The sequence below is a fragment of the Sesamum indicum genome, unplaced genomic scaffold (genome assembly GCF_000512975.1).
Source record: "Sesamum indicum cultivar Zhongzhi No. 13 unplaced genomic scaffold, S_indicum_v1.0 scaffold00057, whole genome shotgun sequence".
NCBI classification, from domain to species: Eukaryota; Viridiplantae; Streptophyta; class Magnoliopsida; order Lamiales; family Pedaliaceae; genus Sesamum; species Sesamum indicum.
This window is the reverse complement of record NW_011628041.1, coordinates 1,518,860-1,530,692: the sequence shown is the minus strand read 5'-3', so window position 1 is coordinate 1,530,692 and position 11,833 is coordinate 1,518,860. Positions and strand designations below refer to the sequence as shown.

The window sequence follows — 11,833 nt, the reverse complement described above, 5'->3', positions numbered from 1 at the left end:
ACTCGAGCAGGACCAGAAAGAGATGCGCCAGGACCATGAGCTCAGGCAGAGAGAGAGAGTTCATCCTAAAGGTCGAAGAAGAGGAAGCCATCTCTTTTGATAGCTCTGACAGGCCAAAGGAAAGTGAAGACATGAACGACCCTATGGTTGTCAAGTTGGACATCGCAAATTTCACTGTTCATAAGGTGCTGATTGACAGCGGGAGCTCAGCCGACATCATATTCAAGAATGTGATTGATAAGATGGGGTTGGAGAATGCCCGACTCGAACCAGTGAGAACCCCCTTGGTCGAGTTCGGAGGTAGCGAGGTCGCATCATTGGGAACGATCGAATTGCGGGTATCAATGGGTGAGGTGCCTAAGCGAAAGACCCATTGATGGTCAAGTTTCTAGTAGTCGATACCCCATTCGCATACAACGTAATTTTGGGTAGACCTGGCTTAAATTTGTTCAGAGCTGTTGTTTCTACCTATCATATGAAGATGAAATTCCCAACTGAGAACGGAACGGGGGAGCTAACCAGCGACCGGAGGGCGGCTCGCAAGTGCTACAATCTGTCACTTAAGGGAGAACACAACCAGAAGAAAAGGAAGACTAGAGAAGACGCTGAGCCGCGCCCCTACGAAGCCGAACATTTAAAACCCAGTGGGGAATACAAGACAGTGCAGCTCGTCCCAGATGAGCCGGATAAAACAACCCGGATAGGAGCAAATATGAAAGAGGGAGAGATGGCTGTAATAGAATTTTTAAGGAAAAATGCCGATATATTCGCATGGAGTCCCTCAGACTTCACAGGGATCGACCCAGGGGTCATTGTCCATCGTTTGAATGTTAATCCCAAAGCACGACCTGTGCAACAAAAGAAGAGGTCGTTCGGAAACGACAAGAATGAAATCATCAGGCAGGAGGTCGAGAAATTACTCAAAGCCGGGTATGTATCTGAGATCCAATACACGAATTGGCTTTCTAACATCGTGTTAGTCCCCAAATCTTCTGGGAAATGGCGAATGTGTATTGACTTCACAGATCTGAACAATGCCTGCCCGAAGGATCCGTATCCTCTGCCAAGGATTGACTTGATGGTCGACTCCACAGCCGGGTTCGAAATGTTTTCAATGATGGATGCTTATCAGGGGTATCATCAAATCCACATGGCGAAGGAGGATAGGGGCAAGACTTCGTTCATCACGGAGAAAGGGATTTACTGCTATAACATGATGCTATTTGGGCTGAAGAATGCGGGTGCGACCTATCAACGGCTCGTGAACCAGATGTTCAGGGACTTGCTTGGAAAGACGATGGAAGTATATGTGGATGATATGCTGGTGAAAAGCAAAAGATCACAAGATCATCTCGAAGATCATGCTCAGGCATTTGGTATAATGAGGTCGCATGGAATGAAACTCAACACAGACAAGTGCACATTTGGAGTAAGTGGAGGGAAATTTCTGGGATACATGATTAGCGAACGAGGAATAGAAGCGAACCCAGAAAAGATCCAGGCTTGAGGTCACCGACTTCGATCAAAGAGGTACAGAAGCTTACGGGCAAGATCGCATCGCTGAGCAGGTTTATATCTCGATCGGCAGATAGAAGCTTACCTTTCTTCAAGGTCTTGAGAAAAGCAAAAAACTTCACATGGACCACGGAATGGGATCAGGCGCTACAGGAATTGAAGGAATATCTTACTAAGCCCCCCCTGCTCGCAAACCCTAAGGAAGGAGAAACGCTGTTTTTGTACCTAGGAGTATCCGAGAATGCAGTCAGTTTGGTACTGGTGAGGGAAGAAGGAAACAATCAAAACCCAGTCTACTATGTCAGCAAGATGCTTCAGGGTGCGGAGTCCAGGTATTCGGAGATGGAAAAGCTGGCTCTGGCATTGGTGGTAACAGCTCAAAAACTGCGACCTTACTTCCAGTCGCGTAAAGTGGTGGTGCTGACGAACCACCCTCTCAAGCACGTGATGTCGCGACCCGAAGTCTCTGGGAGATTGATTAAGTGGGCAGTCGAATTGGGGTAGTACGACACTGACTATCAATCTAGAACGGCCCAGAAAGCGCATGTGCTTGCAGATTTTGTGATGGAGTTGTCCAGCGACCAGAAAGAGCCTGAAACAGTCGAACAGCCTTGCCTGAAATGGATGCTACATGTAGACGAATCTTCTAATGCCAACAATGGAGGAGTAGGCATATTAATTCAGGGGCCAAAGGGAGTAGAGATTGAAGTTGCAGCTCGCTTATCTTTCCCAGTAAGCACTCATACTGGGTTTAGAGCTCGCACATGAGACTGGCGCCCGAGATCTGGAGGTTTTTACAGACTCTCAATTGATTGCCCTACAGATTGAAGGAACGTACGAAACAAGGGAGAGGACGATGACATCGTACAAAGAGATCGTTCAGCGATTAATGGGTAAATTTGAGAAGTTTTTTGTTTTGCAGGTTCCTAGGGCTGAAAACGACAAGGCGGATGCCTTATCTAAGTTTGGAGCTGCAATCGATGGAATCCGAGATAGTAAGATCACAGCCCTAGTACGCGAGCGATCGGCCCTTTCGAGCAGAATGGAGGTGCAGGTGGTTTCAAAGACAGGGTCATGGAAGAATGAAATTGTGAAGTATCTTGAGGACGGTACCCTGTCCGTCGACCCCATTGCTGCGAAGAGGGTTAAATTTCTAGCTACCCGATTCACCTTGCTAGCCGGCCAGCTCTACAAGCGGACGGTGGATGGGCCTCTCTTGAAATGCTTAGACAAGGAAAGAGCCCTATACCTGATGCGAGAAATCCACGAAGGGAGTTGCGGAAACCACTCGGGCGCGAGATCACTGGCCCAAAAGATCATGCGACAAGGATATTTCTGGCCCACCTTGGTCAAAGATTCCAAGGACTTGGTGAGGAAACGTGAGAGCTGCCAAAAATACGCGTCCCTAATCCACCAGCCTGCGACCCCAATGGAGCATATCAGAATAGCGTGCCCATCCGATCAGTGGGGAATTGACATCGTAGGACCTTTTCCACCCGCCCAAGCTCAGAAGAAATTCATCATTGTGGCGGTCGAATACTTCTCCAAATGGGTCGAAGCGGAGGCTGTGGCCAAGATATCCGAGAAGGAAGTCATCAACTTCATTTGGAAGAACATCATTTGCAGGTTCGGGATACCTAGAATACTGATATCTGATAATGGCACCCAGTTTCAAGGAAGAAAGATTACGGAGTGGTGCAAGGAACTGAAGATCGCGCAACACTTCACAGCGGTCGCAAACCCCCAAGCGAATGGACAAGCCGAGGTGACTAACCGGACAATCTTGCAGCACTTGAAGACACGCCTAGAGAACAAGGGATCGTGGGTTGGCGAACTGCCTAGAGTTCTATGGGCGTACCGCACAACTCCGCGATCTGCCACGTGCGAGACCCCTTTCTGCCGAGTATACGTACAGAAGCTATTATTCCGGCCGAAATTAGGGAGGAGTCCCAAAGAATCATGGAGTATGATCTTGAAGCTAACCGGGATGAACGAAACTTCGACCTCACGGTAATAGAAGAAAAGAGAGAGGTCGCATATGCCCGAATCCTGCATCACAAGGGATTGATGATGAAGAGCCATGATCGCAGGGTCCGACCACGCCAACTGCAAGTAGGAGATCTCGTGTTGAAAAAGGTAGAAGCCTCCAAGCATGTGGGAAAGCTAGAGCTGCCATGGGAGGGACCGTACAAAGTGGTCGAGATCAGGAAGAAAGGTACATACAGACTGCAGGACATGCAGGGTCGAGACTTGCCGCGCCCATGGAATATACAGAACCTGAAGAAGTTCTATGCATAAGCAGAGAGATCGCATTCTGGTGCCTGTGAAAGGCCATCAACCTCAAGGAGATCGCATTCTGGTGCCTGTGAAAGGCCATCAACCTCAAGGAGATCGAATTCTGGTGCCTGTGAAAGGCCATCAACCTCAAGGAGATCGAATTCTGGTGCCTGTGAAAGGCCAACAACGAAGAGATCGAGTTCTGGTGCCTGTGAAAGGCCAACACCCACAAGAAGATCGAATTCCGGAGCCTGTGAAAGGCCACCAATTATGTAAAGGTTAGGAAGATCGCATCTTGTATATTGGATACAGTTATTACTGCACATGTCAATGATTGGAAAAACTTGTACAAACTATAGTTTCCCTAAAGTAATTTATGAAACTACGTACATTTTTATGCTCACATGTTTATGTGTACATTTCATGCCTTTGTCTTTATCTACTATCAAAGTCATCCAAGTAAACGCGAACTGAAAAAGGCGCGTCCAAATATGCGATCTGAAAAAGACGCATCCAAGTAAACGCGAACTGAAAAAGACGCGTCCAATTATAAGATCTGAAAAAGATGCATCCTTCTTTCCAACTGAAAAAGAAGCATTTTAGTATGCGAACTGAAATGCGTTCAGCACATGCGATATGAAAAGAGAAACAACCTTCAAATGAAGGAAAGCAGTAAAGGGAGATAGGAGGAAGTAAACACGCTAGATGACAAAAAATGATTTCATTGATGAAGTTTCATTTACAAGTCTCATCACAAGAATATGCCCCAATGGTCAATTCCCCTAAATTTACAAATCAGTGTTGTCAAAGTATCAGGGGGAAGAACGGGTCATACAAAATATGATCAAAATTCTATCAAAAAAGAGGGGAGATCAGGCAACATTGTCATCATCATCTTTGTCCTCAGCCTCAGCTTCTAACTCCGTGCGCAAAGCAGCAAACTCGTCATCCTTCAGACAGGGTCGGGGGGATAAGGTTGGAGATCACCATCGAGAGTGATGTCCAACTGGCTACGATCAAAGGACTCTTGGAATCTGCCAAGCTTCTCGATTTGAGCTTCACAGGTCTTATAACCCTTGGCGAATGAGTCAGCAGATTTGAGTTCCAAAGCAGTCGTGAAGGTATCCGTCTTCAAGAAATCGCAGACGACAGCCATTTGAGAACCAGCCAGAAGTTTTTGGTGTTCTTCCAGAGTGATGCGACCGGATTGGCCTTCCTCAAAACCTCGCGTATGGCCTTCGGCCAGTCCAGCCTCCCGGCCAGCCTCGAACCCTTCTTTCCTGCCTTAAGACAAGGCAACGTCCCTCTCAAATAGGGCGATCTCCTCCTTCTTGGCGACATCGAGCTCGCCCTCCAAGTTCTTGGTCTTTTCTGCAAGGGCCAGCATGTCGTCCGCGTGCTTCAGATCTTGTTTATCCCGTTCTGCCAGCTAGACTTGGAGCTCCTTCACCTTCGTATCAGTCATGATGTAGTTTTTACGATAGGGTGTGCACTTCAGGGACAAGCTCCGGAGAAATGTTAAACCCTAAAAAATCACGCAAAGTTACTCGCGTTAGGACATGCGAGCCGATCCATGAACAAGAGATTACCTGCAGCATGGCATGAGCCCCATATTACTCGATCCGAATAGGATTGTTCATCACCAAGGAACTCTGGTCGCTGGAGTGAGGTTAAAGAGTTGTACAGGTCGAAAGGTTCCCCCCTGCTTCCGAAAAAAGCACCGTGCTAGAAGAGTAATCCCACCTCGAAGGTGTTCCATCTCCTTGAGGTGCAGAAGACTGTGACTGAGGACCCCTTACAAATTCCCGAGGCTCCAACCTCAAGAACCTGTCTCACCCGTCCTCTTGGCTAGATTTGTCTGCAACTTCCCTAGCCATCCTGCTCAGAGATTTAGGCCGTTGGGATTTGGATTTTGAAGAACCGGAAGGATCCGCCAGTTCTTTCCCCTTCGAAGCTTCCCCCTGCCCGTGTTTTTGCGAGGACCGCTTTCTTTTCTTCGACTTCTCCCCACTATCGCGATCTGGTCTCTCAGACTCACCCCCCTGGTCTCCGCTGGTAGTGTCTAAATTCAGCTCTAGGTCGCTAGAGTTATATCCGAGGAGGGGTTGGGAAGGAGTCTCTTCGCTATCAACTGGGATAGGCTGACGATTAGCGGGACTCGCTGACTCGCGGGCTCGCAGAGGAACAGGTACAGGAGGAAGGTCCTTAACAGAAAGATCTTTAACAGGAGCGACCTGCTTGCCCTTGGCCTTGGCCTTGGCCACTTTATTCGCGGTTGCCTTCATTCGTAGTGCATTACGCGAACTCATGATTATACTCTCTGCAAGAAAACTCAAAGCGTGTAAGCGAGTTCGAACAGAATGACGAAAGCATTGCTAGAAAAGAAAATCACCTAAAGACTCTTCGATGTGGAGGGACGCTGGAGAGAGCCCAAAAAGTTGCAAAACCTTCTCAGTGAGAAGTTTCTTGGGGTCGTATTTATAAGCCGTTAGGCTATTTATCTGATCGCCCTCCAGCCCCCCTCCACTTGTTTTTGGAATGGGTTTATATTTGGTCCATTCGTTTTTAAAGGGCCAGACACCTCGAGGAGATCGAATGAAAATATAGCGATCTAACCAAACCCCTACATTCGACTTCAGGGCGCTCAGATATCCACAGTCGGGTTTGGCCGAAAGATAAAAGAAACCTCTACTACCGAATCATGTCGAAGTAGTGAAGGAGTACAAATTCCAAAAATTATCAAAACTGGGTTCTATACCTAGGAATTGCATTATTACAACAAAAAGAATAATACGAGAAATAGAATTGGGGGAAAGTTGCATAGGGCACAACCCCAGTTTATTCAAAATCGAGGCTATAGGGGGAGCCAAAGGAAATTGAAGTCCAGCATCGAGGTGTTTGATAGAAAAAGCGCTGAAACCCTCGGGAGGATGATGCATGCGATCAAAAGTAGCATGAATGATAATGTCGTAATCGGAGGGTATGTGGTATTTCTCCCTAATATTAAGAACGGGCGTTCTAACTTTACTGACTGCGGCTTCCCAAGGGTTTTTAAGCAAGCCTATCTTGGATTTTGCAAGAGTTGAAGGGCCGGCATGTTCATCAGTGAGTTTGGAAATAGGGAACTTTTTGTTCCTTTTTGGGGAGGTAGAGAAAGACCCATGAGAAGACCCAGACATAGACCTAGATGCAGACCCAGACACAGACCTAGATGCGGACCCAGACGCAGAGTCAGAAGGGGTCGCAGAAGACCCTGAGCCAGGGCGCGACTTAGAGTTCGAACTAGAGCTGGAAGACATGGTACCTTAGAACAGGATGGCTCTGGAAGCTGCAGATCGAATGCGAACTTCAAGTTGTGAGCACAGGTCGCAGAAAGTCTATATGTGGGGCAGGCGAGAAGGTTTGAATGGCCGAGATATTTATAGATGAACCCCTCTGGAGATGCGCGCCGTGGGACAGTCGACGAGATGTTGCCACGTGTCCGCCTGGGTAACCGATCGACGGATGCGGCTGTTCGACTTCTTCAAAGGCAACAACATTGCACTTTGAAAAAGTGAGGGAGTAATGATGGGAGTACACATTTATCCCCTGCGAAAAGGCCAAAGTACCCTTCATTAAGGGCATTAAGGTCTTTTCACGATCAGGATCCGCACCTTTTATAACGGGCGGGTCGCGGAGGACCCGACCCAGATCGCACAAGCAGACCGAAGACCCGGACAATGACAGCCGTTCGATCAGAACGCAAGCCAGCAGGATAAGGCCACGTGGCCTAGTCAACAATATCCAGCTGTGCTCTATAAATAGGCCCCGAAATGCCGTTATTAAGATAACTGTTGCGCATTTATTGAGATCGAACTTTGAGATAGCATACATTTCTCTCGATCAGCCTAACTTAGCATTGGAGGGTCATTATCGGGGACGTGCCCGACGAGCTCACGGTTCGTGTCTTATTCTCAGGGAACCCAAAATCTGATCTAGGAAGAGTTGGACGTCTGCGCTGAGATCGTTTCACGAGATCGCTAATCTCGACCCGGATCAAGTTCGTCACAACTAATCTTCAAAATTGAAGAACTATCTCTACTTTTCCGGGGAAGATACTTGTTTCCCCCGTGACAATTGAAATGTTTAAAAAGCCCCCTATAAAAATTAAAGTATCAAATACCCCATGTGATATAAAATAAAGTCTAAAAAACCCCTCTATACAAAATTTGGATCATGACTGCGATTTTTTTTATGAAAGTACCTTTTTTTTTACATTTATTATATATATTTATTAATAATAAAATATTATCTTTATAATAATTATTTAAAATATTATTTTTTTCATAATTATTTAATTAAAATATTATATATTTTTATTAATAATAAAATATTATTTTATATAATAATTATTTAATTATTTATATAATAAAATATTATTTAAATTAAATTATAAAAAAAATTACAGCGGCGGGGGGTTTATAATTATTATTTTATTTATATATATCATAAATATATTTTAATAGTATTAAATTATATATATTATAAATGAAAATAATTTTATATTAATAGGTCTAGCTTGACCAGTTGACTAGAAGGGGTATTTTAGTCATTGTTTCTAAAAAATTGATTAGGGGACGGTGTGATTATTTATTCGTAACATAGAAGTGATTTTTTATATTAAAAAATTCATAAAGGAATTATTGATATTTTTGTATATCACATGGGGTCAAATTGAATTTAACCCTACTTCTCCAATACGTCAAACTCCTTCACGCCAAAGACTACATAAAACCCAACTACATGCAAAGTTCAGCAAATATTTGAAGCTGATACCGTAGCCAACATGAATTTCCTTTTTTACAGTGAATGTCAGAGCCACATGAATGCCAGAGCAACACTAGAGTATAACAATCAGAACGCAGAACAGTATTCCCAAAAATGAACGTGAACAATCACAATCTATCAAATGTAAATTGCACAAACGATAAAACGCACAGCTTGCTCAGCTTTTCCCCTCACAAAAAGCTCCATTAAACCAAAAAATAAAACAGTCAGCATCAAAACTCCTAAAAAAAAAATTCAAAAATATAGTAGTACAAGCCTACATAGATATGCACCCATATATATATTCACCTACTACATAGATACGGTTGTTAAGTGTATATATAGGCACACAAGTTCTTAAAGAAGTATCGAAATATGAAGTTGTATATATCGGCAAATGGGATCAAGAGACTGACCGTGTTCTGTGTCACAGCCGCGGGCGACAGCATTTAGTGGGGGATGAAGGGAATGAGTTCGCCGGTGGCGATGGTGGATTTTCAAGAAGATGAAGTGGAAATTGAAAATCAGAGCTTGAAATATGAAGTTGTATAGATTGAAACTGACCGTGTCCGGTGTCGCAGCCGCGGACGACGGCGTTTGGCGGGGTTGAAGGAAAAGAGTTCGCCGATGGAAATTGGTTCGCGGTCGCGGCCGTCGCCGCCGGCGGTGGTGGATTTTCAAAGATTTGAGTGGATTTCGTGTTTAGGTTCCTCTAAGTCGCCTCTCTTCTTCTCTCTCCAGAAACAAAATCGACAATAGATGAAAATTCTAAGTTTGACTAGCAGTCAGCATTTTCAAATATAAAGAGGGGTATTTTCGTATTTCACCTTTCTCACCAACGTTTAATTCATGTAAGGAAGCAGTGCGCTACAATGTTTAATTGACAGGGGGTATTTTGGGTTTGTTTTTAACCTAGGAGAATAATTTGCTCTTTATTCATAAAATAAGGGGGTATTTTGCTTTTAACCCTATTTTTAAGGCACTATTTCTACATTAATATCCATAAGTTTATGCTCTACATAAACACTGGAATCCCAAATTTTTGTGGTCTTTTCCGCCCCAAATTTGTGGAATTGATTTCTAAAAGGTATATTCAAGCACATGCAAACGAACTGAAAACAGGTTGTGTGTCTTCAGCAGATGGAAACAAGTCATTCTTACCCGATCAAGTTCAACTATATAAAAATGCAAGTAACTCTCTTGTCATATAGCAAATGAGTAAATTATCCCTTGTGAAAAAATAAATAGCGATTTACCTCTCTATATTTTTTAAAATATAATAATTTATCTCCCTATATTTTTAAAATTGAACCAATTTACCTCCCTGTATAAGGAGGTAAATTACTTCATTTTAAAAAATAAAGTGGGGTAAATTGCTATATTTTTTTATAGAGAATAATATGCTCATTTTCAATATCACTTGGAGATAAATTGCTATTCACCCTCCATATATATATATATACCCAAGTCTTCCCTTCCATTAGCTTATTGACTTAGGATACTTATTAACCCTCCACATATTTGAATTAGCATACATATTAGACAACATGGGGTAAATAGATGCACCATTTGGATCAATACTCGAAAACTTTTCAGGAGCATATACAGCAAGCTCCAAATTGTTGTTAGTTACGCAGCCTGTTAATTGGGCCGATCAGGAAAACGCTTTATGAAAAGGTGAAAAGCGATTTACCCCAAAAAAACTCAGTTTCATAAATATATTAGTACAAAAAACTCTATGAAAACAAAAATAGGCAAAATATCCCTTGACTTGATGAGTGCATAAAACGCGCCCATTTTTTGTTTTTATTTTTTAATTAGATAATTATATCGGCACCTTTTATCATAAATCGTTTGATCTTAATCGATCAAGATTTTTATCTCTTTAAATTAAAAATCAAATTGACCTATTTATATATATAAATAAATAAATATATTCAAAAAATATATATAATACTAAGTATTTTATATAAAATAAGTAAAAAAATATAAAATAAATTAAATTTAAACAAACAATAATGGAATGTAAAAAAATAATTAATGTGAGTTAATAAGTAAATTATTTTATATGATTACCCTGTGAGAAATAGTAAAATACAGTTAATTTAGACAGATTAAAAAAAGAAAGATAAATTAAAAAAGAGAAATCTCTTGAATGATTGGTACCTTTATAGATACTAGTAGAAACCACATGCATTGCAAGTGATATTTATTTCTTTGAAAAAATACTTATATTATAGAAGTTTTTTAAAGTAAAAATAAAATATTTCATAAATTAGTAAATATTATTTGAAACTTAATAAGTACTTTATAAATAAAAAGATCTTATTCATTAAATTTAATGAATTTGAACTTTTAAAAAATAATTGTAAAAGCTTTATATATTCCATAAAAATCAAAAGTTAAATAAAATAAAACTAAATTGTTATATAAAGATATGGTTCCGTTATTCATTTACAGGTTCGATTTTGTTGGCAGTAGAAAGCCTCTTGCTTGTTTTCAAAAAATGAAAAATAAAGGAAAAAATTGCAAGCAATCTCCTTGTGATATCGCGAATAAGCAAATTACCCCCTTATAAAAAAAATAAATAGCGATTTACCTCCCTGTATTTTTTAAAATATAATAATTTAACCCCCTATTATTTTTAAAATGAAGCAATTTACCTCCCTGTATTGCTTCATTTTAAGAAGTATAAGAAGGTAAATTGCTATATTTTTTTATAGGGGGTAATGTGCTCATATTCAATATCACAGGGGGTATATTGTTATTAACCTAAAGAGAAAGCCTTTGCTTGGCTTCATGAATTTATTGAGTTTTCTTAAAGAAATTATTCTTGAGTAAATAATGAAATGTAAAATATAATTAATGTGAGTTAATAAGTATTAGTTTATATGATTATCCTATCGAAAAATAGTAAAATGCGGTTAATTTAGGCAAATTAAAAAAAAAGAAAGAAATCTTTTGAAGGCTTGGTACTTTTATGGATAACTAGGAAATATCACGTGCATTGCATATGTAGAAATATACATTTAAAAGTAAGTATATCACTTATTAGTTATAAAAAATATTACACTCATAATTTTATTTATATTTCTATAGTTGAATCATTAGTATACAATTATATTCCAAAAGTTTGATAATAATAGTTTTAATTGATTAGGGAATTATTTGATTTATTATTTGTAATTCACTTTTAAATTTAATTGATACTATTAAATAAAAAATATTCCTTAAA

At 41.1% G+C, this 11,833-nt stretch overlaps 1 protein-coding gene across 1 annotated transcript; it reads left to right on the top strand.

The window, feature by feature from the left end:
* The first annotated feature begins 2,079 nt into the window (after positions 1 to 2,079).
* LOC105178795 lies at positions 2,080 to 3,529 on the top strand. Its single transcript, XM_011102343.1, has 2 exons — positions 2,080 to 2,247; positions 2,339 to 3,529. Exons 1-2 carry the CDS (start codon positions 2,080 to 2,082, stop codon positions 3,527 to 3,529), a joined length of 1,359 nt encoding a protein of 452 aa, XP_011100645.1.
* The last annotated feature ends 8,304 nt before the right edge of the window (positions 3,530 to 11,833 follow it).

Excerpts from the sequence above, each read along its gene's own strand:
- LOC105178795 (XM_011102343.1), top strand. The coding sequence starts at position 2,080 with ATGGAGTTGTCCAGCGACCAGAAAGAGCCTGAAACAGTCGAACAGCCT. Across the intron at positions 2,248-2,338 it reads CAGCTCGCTTATCTTTCCCA|ATTGAAGGAACGTACGAAAC; the intron begins GTAAGCACTCAT and ends ATTGCCCTACAG.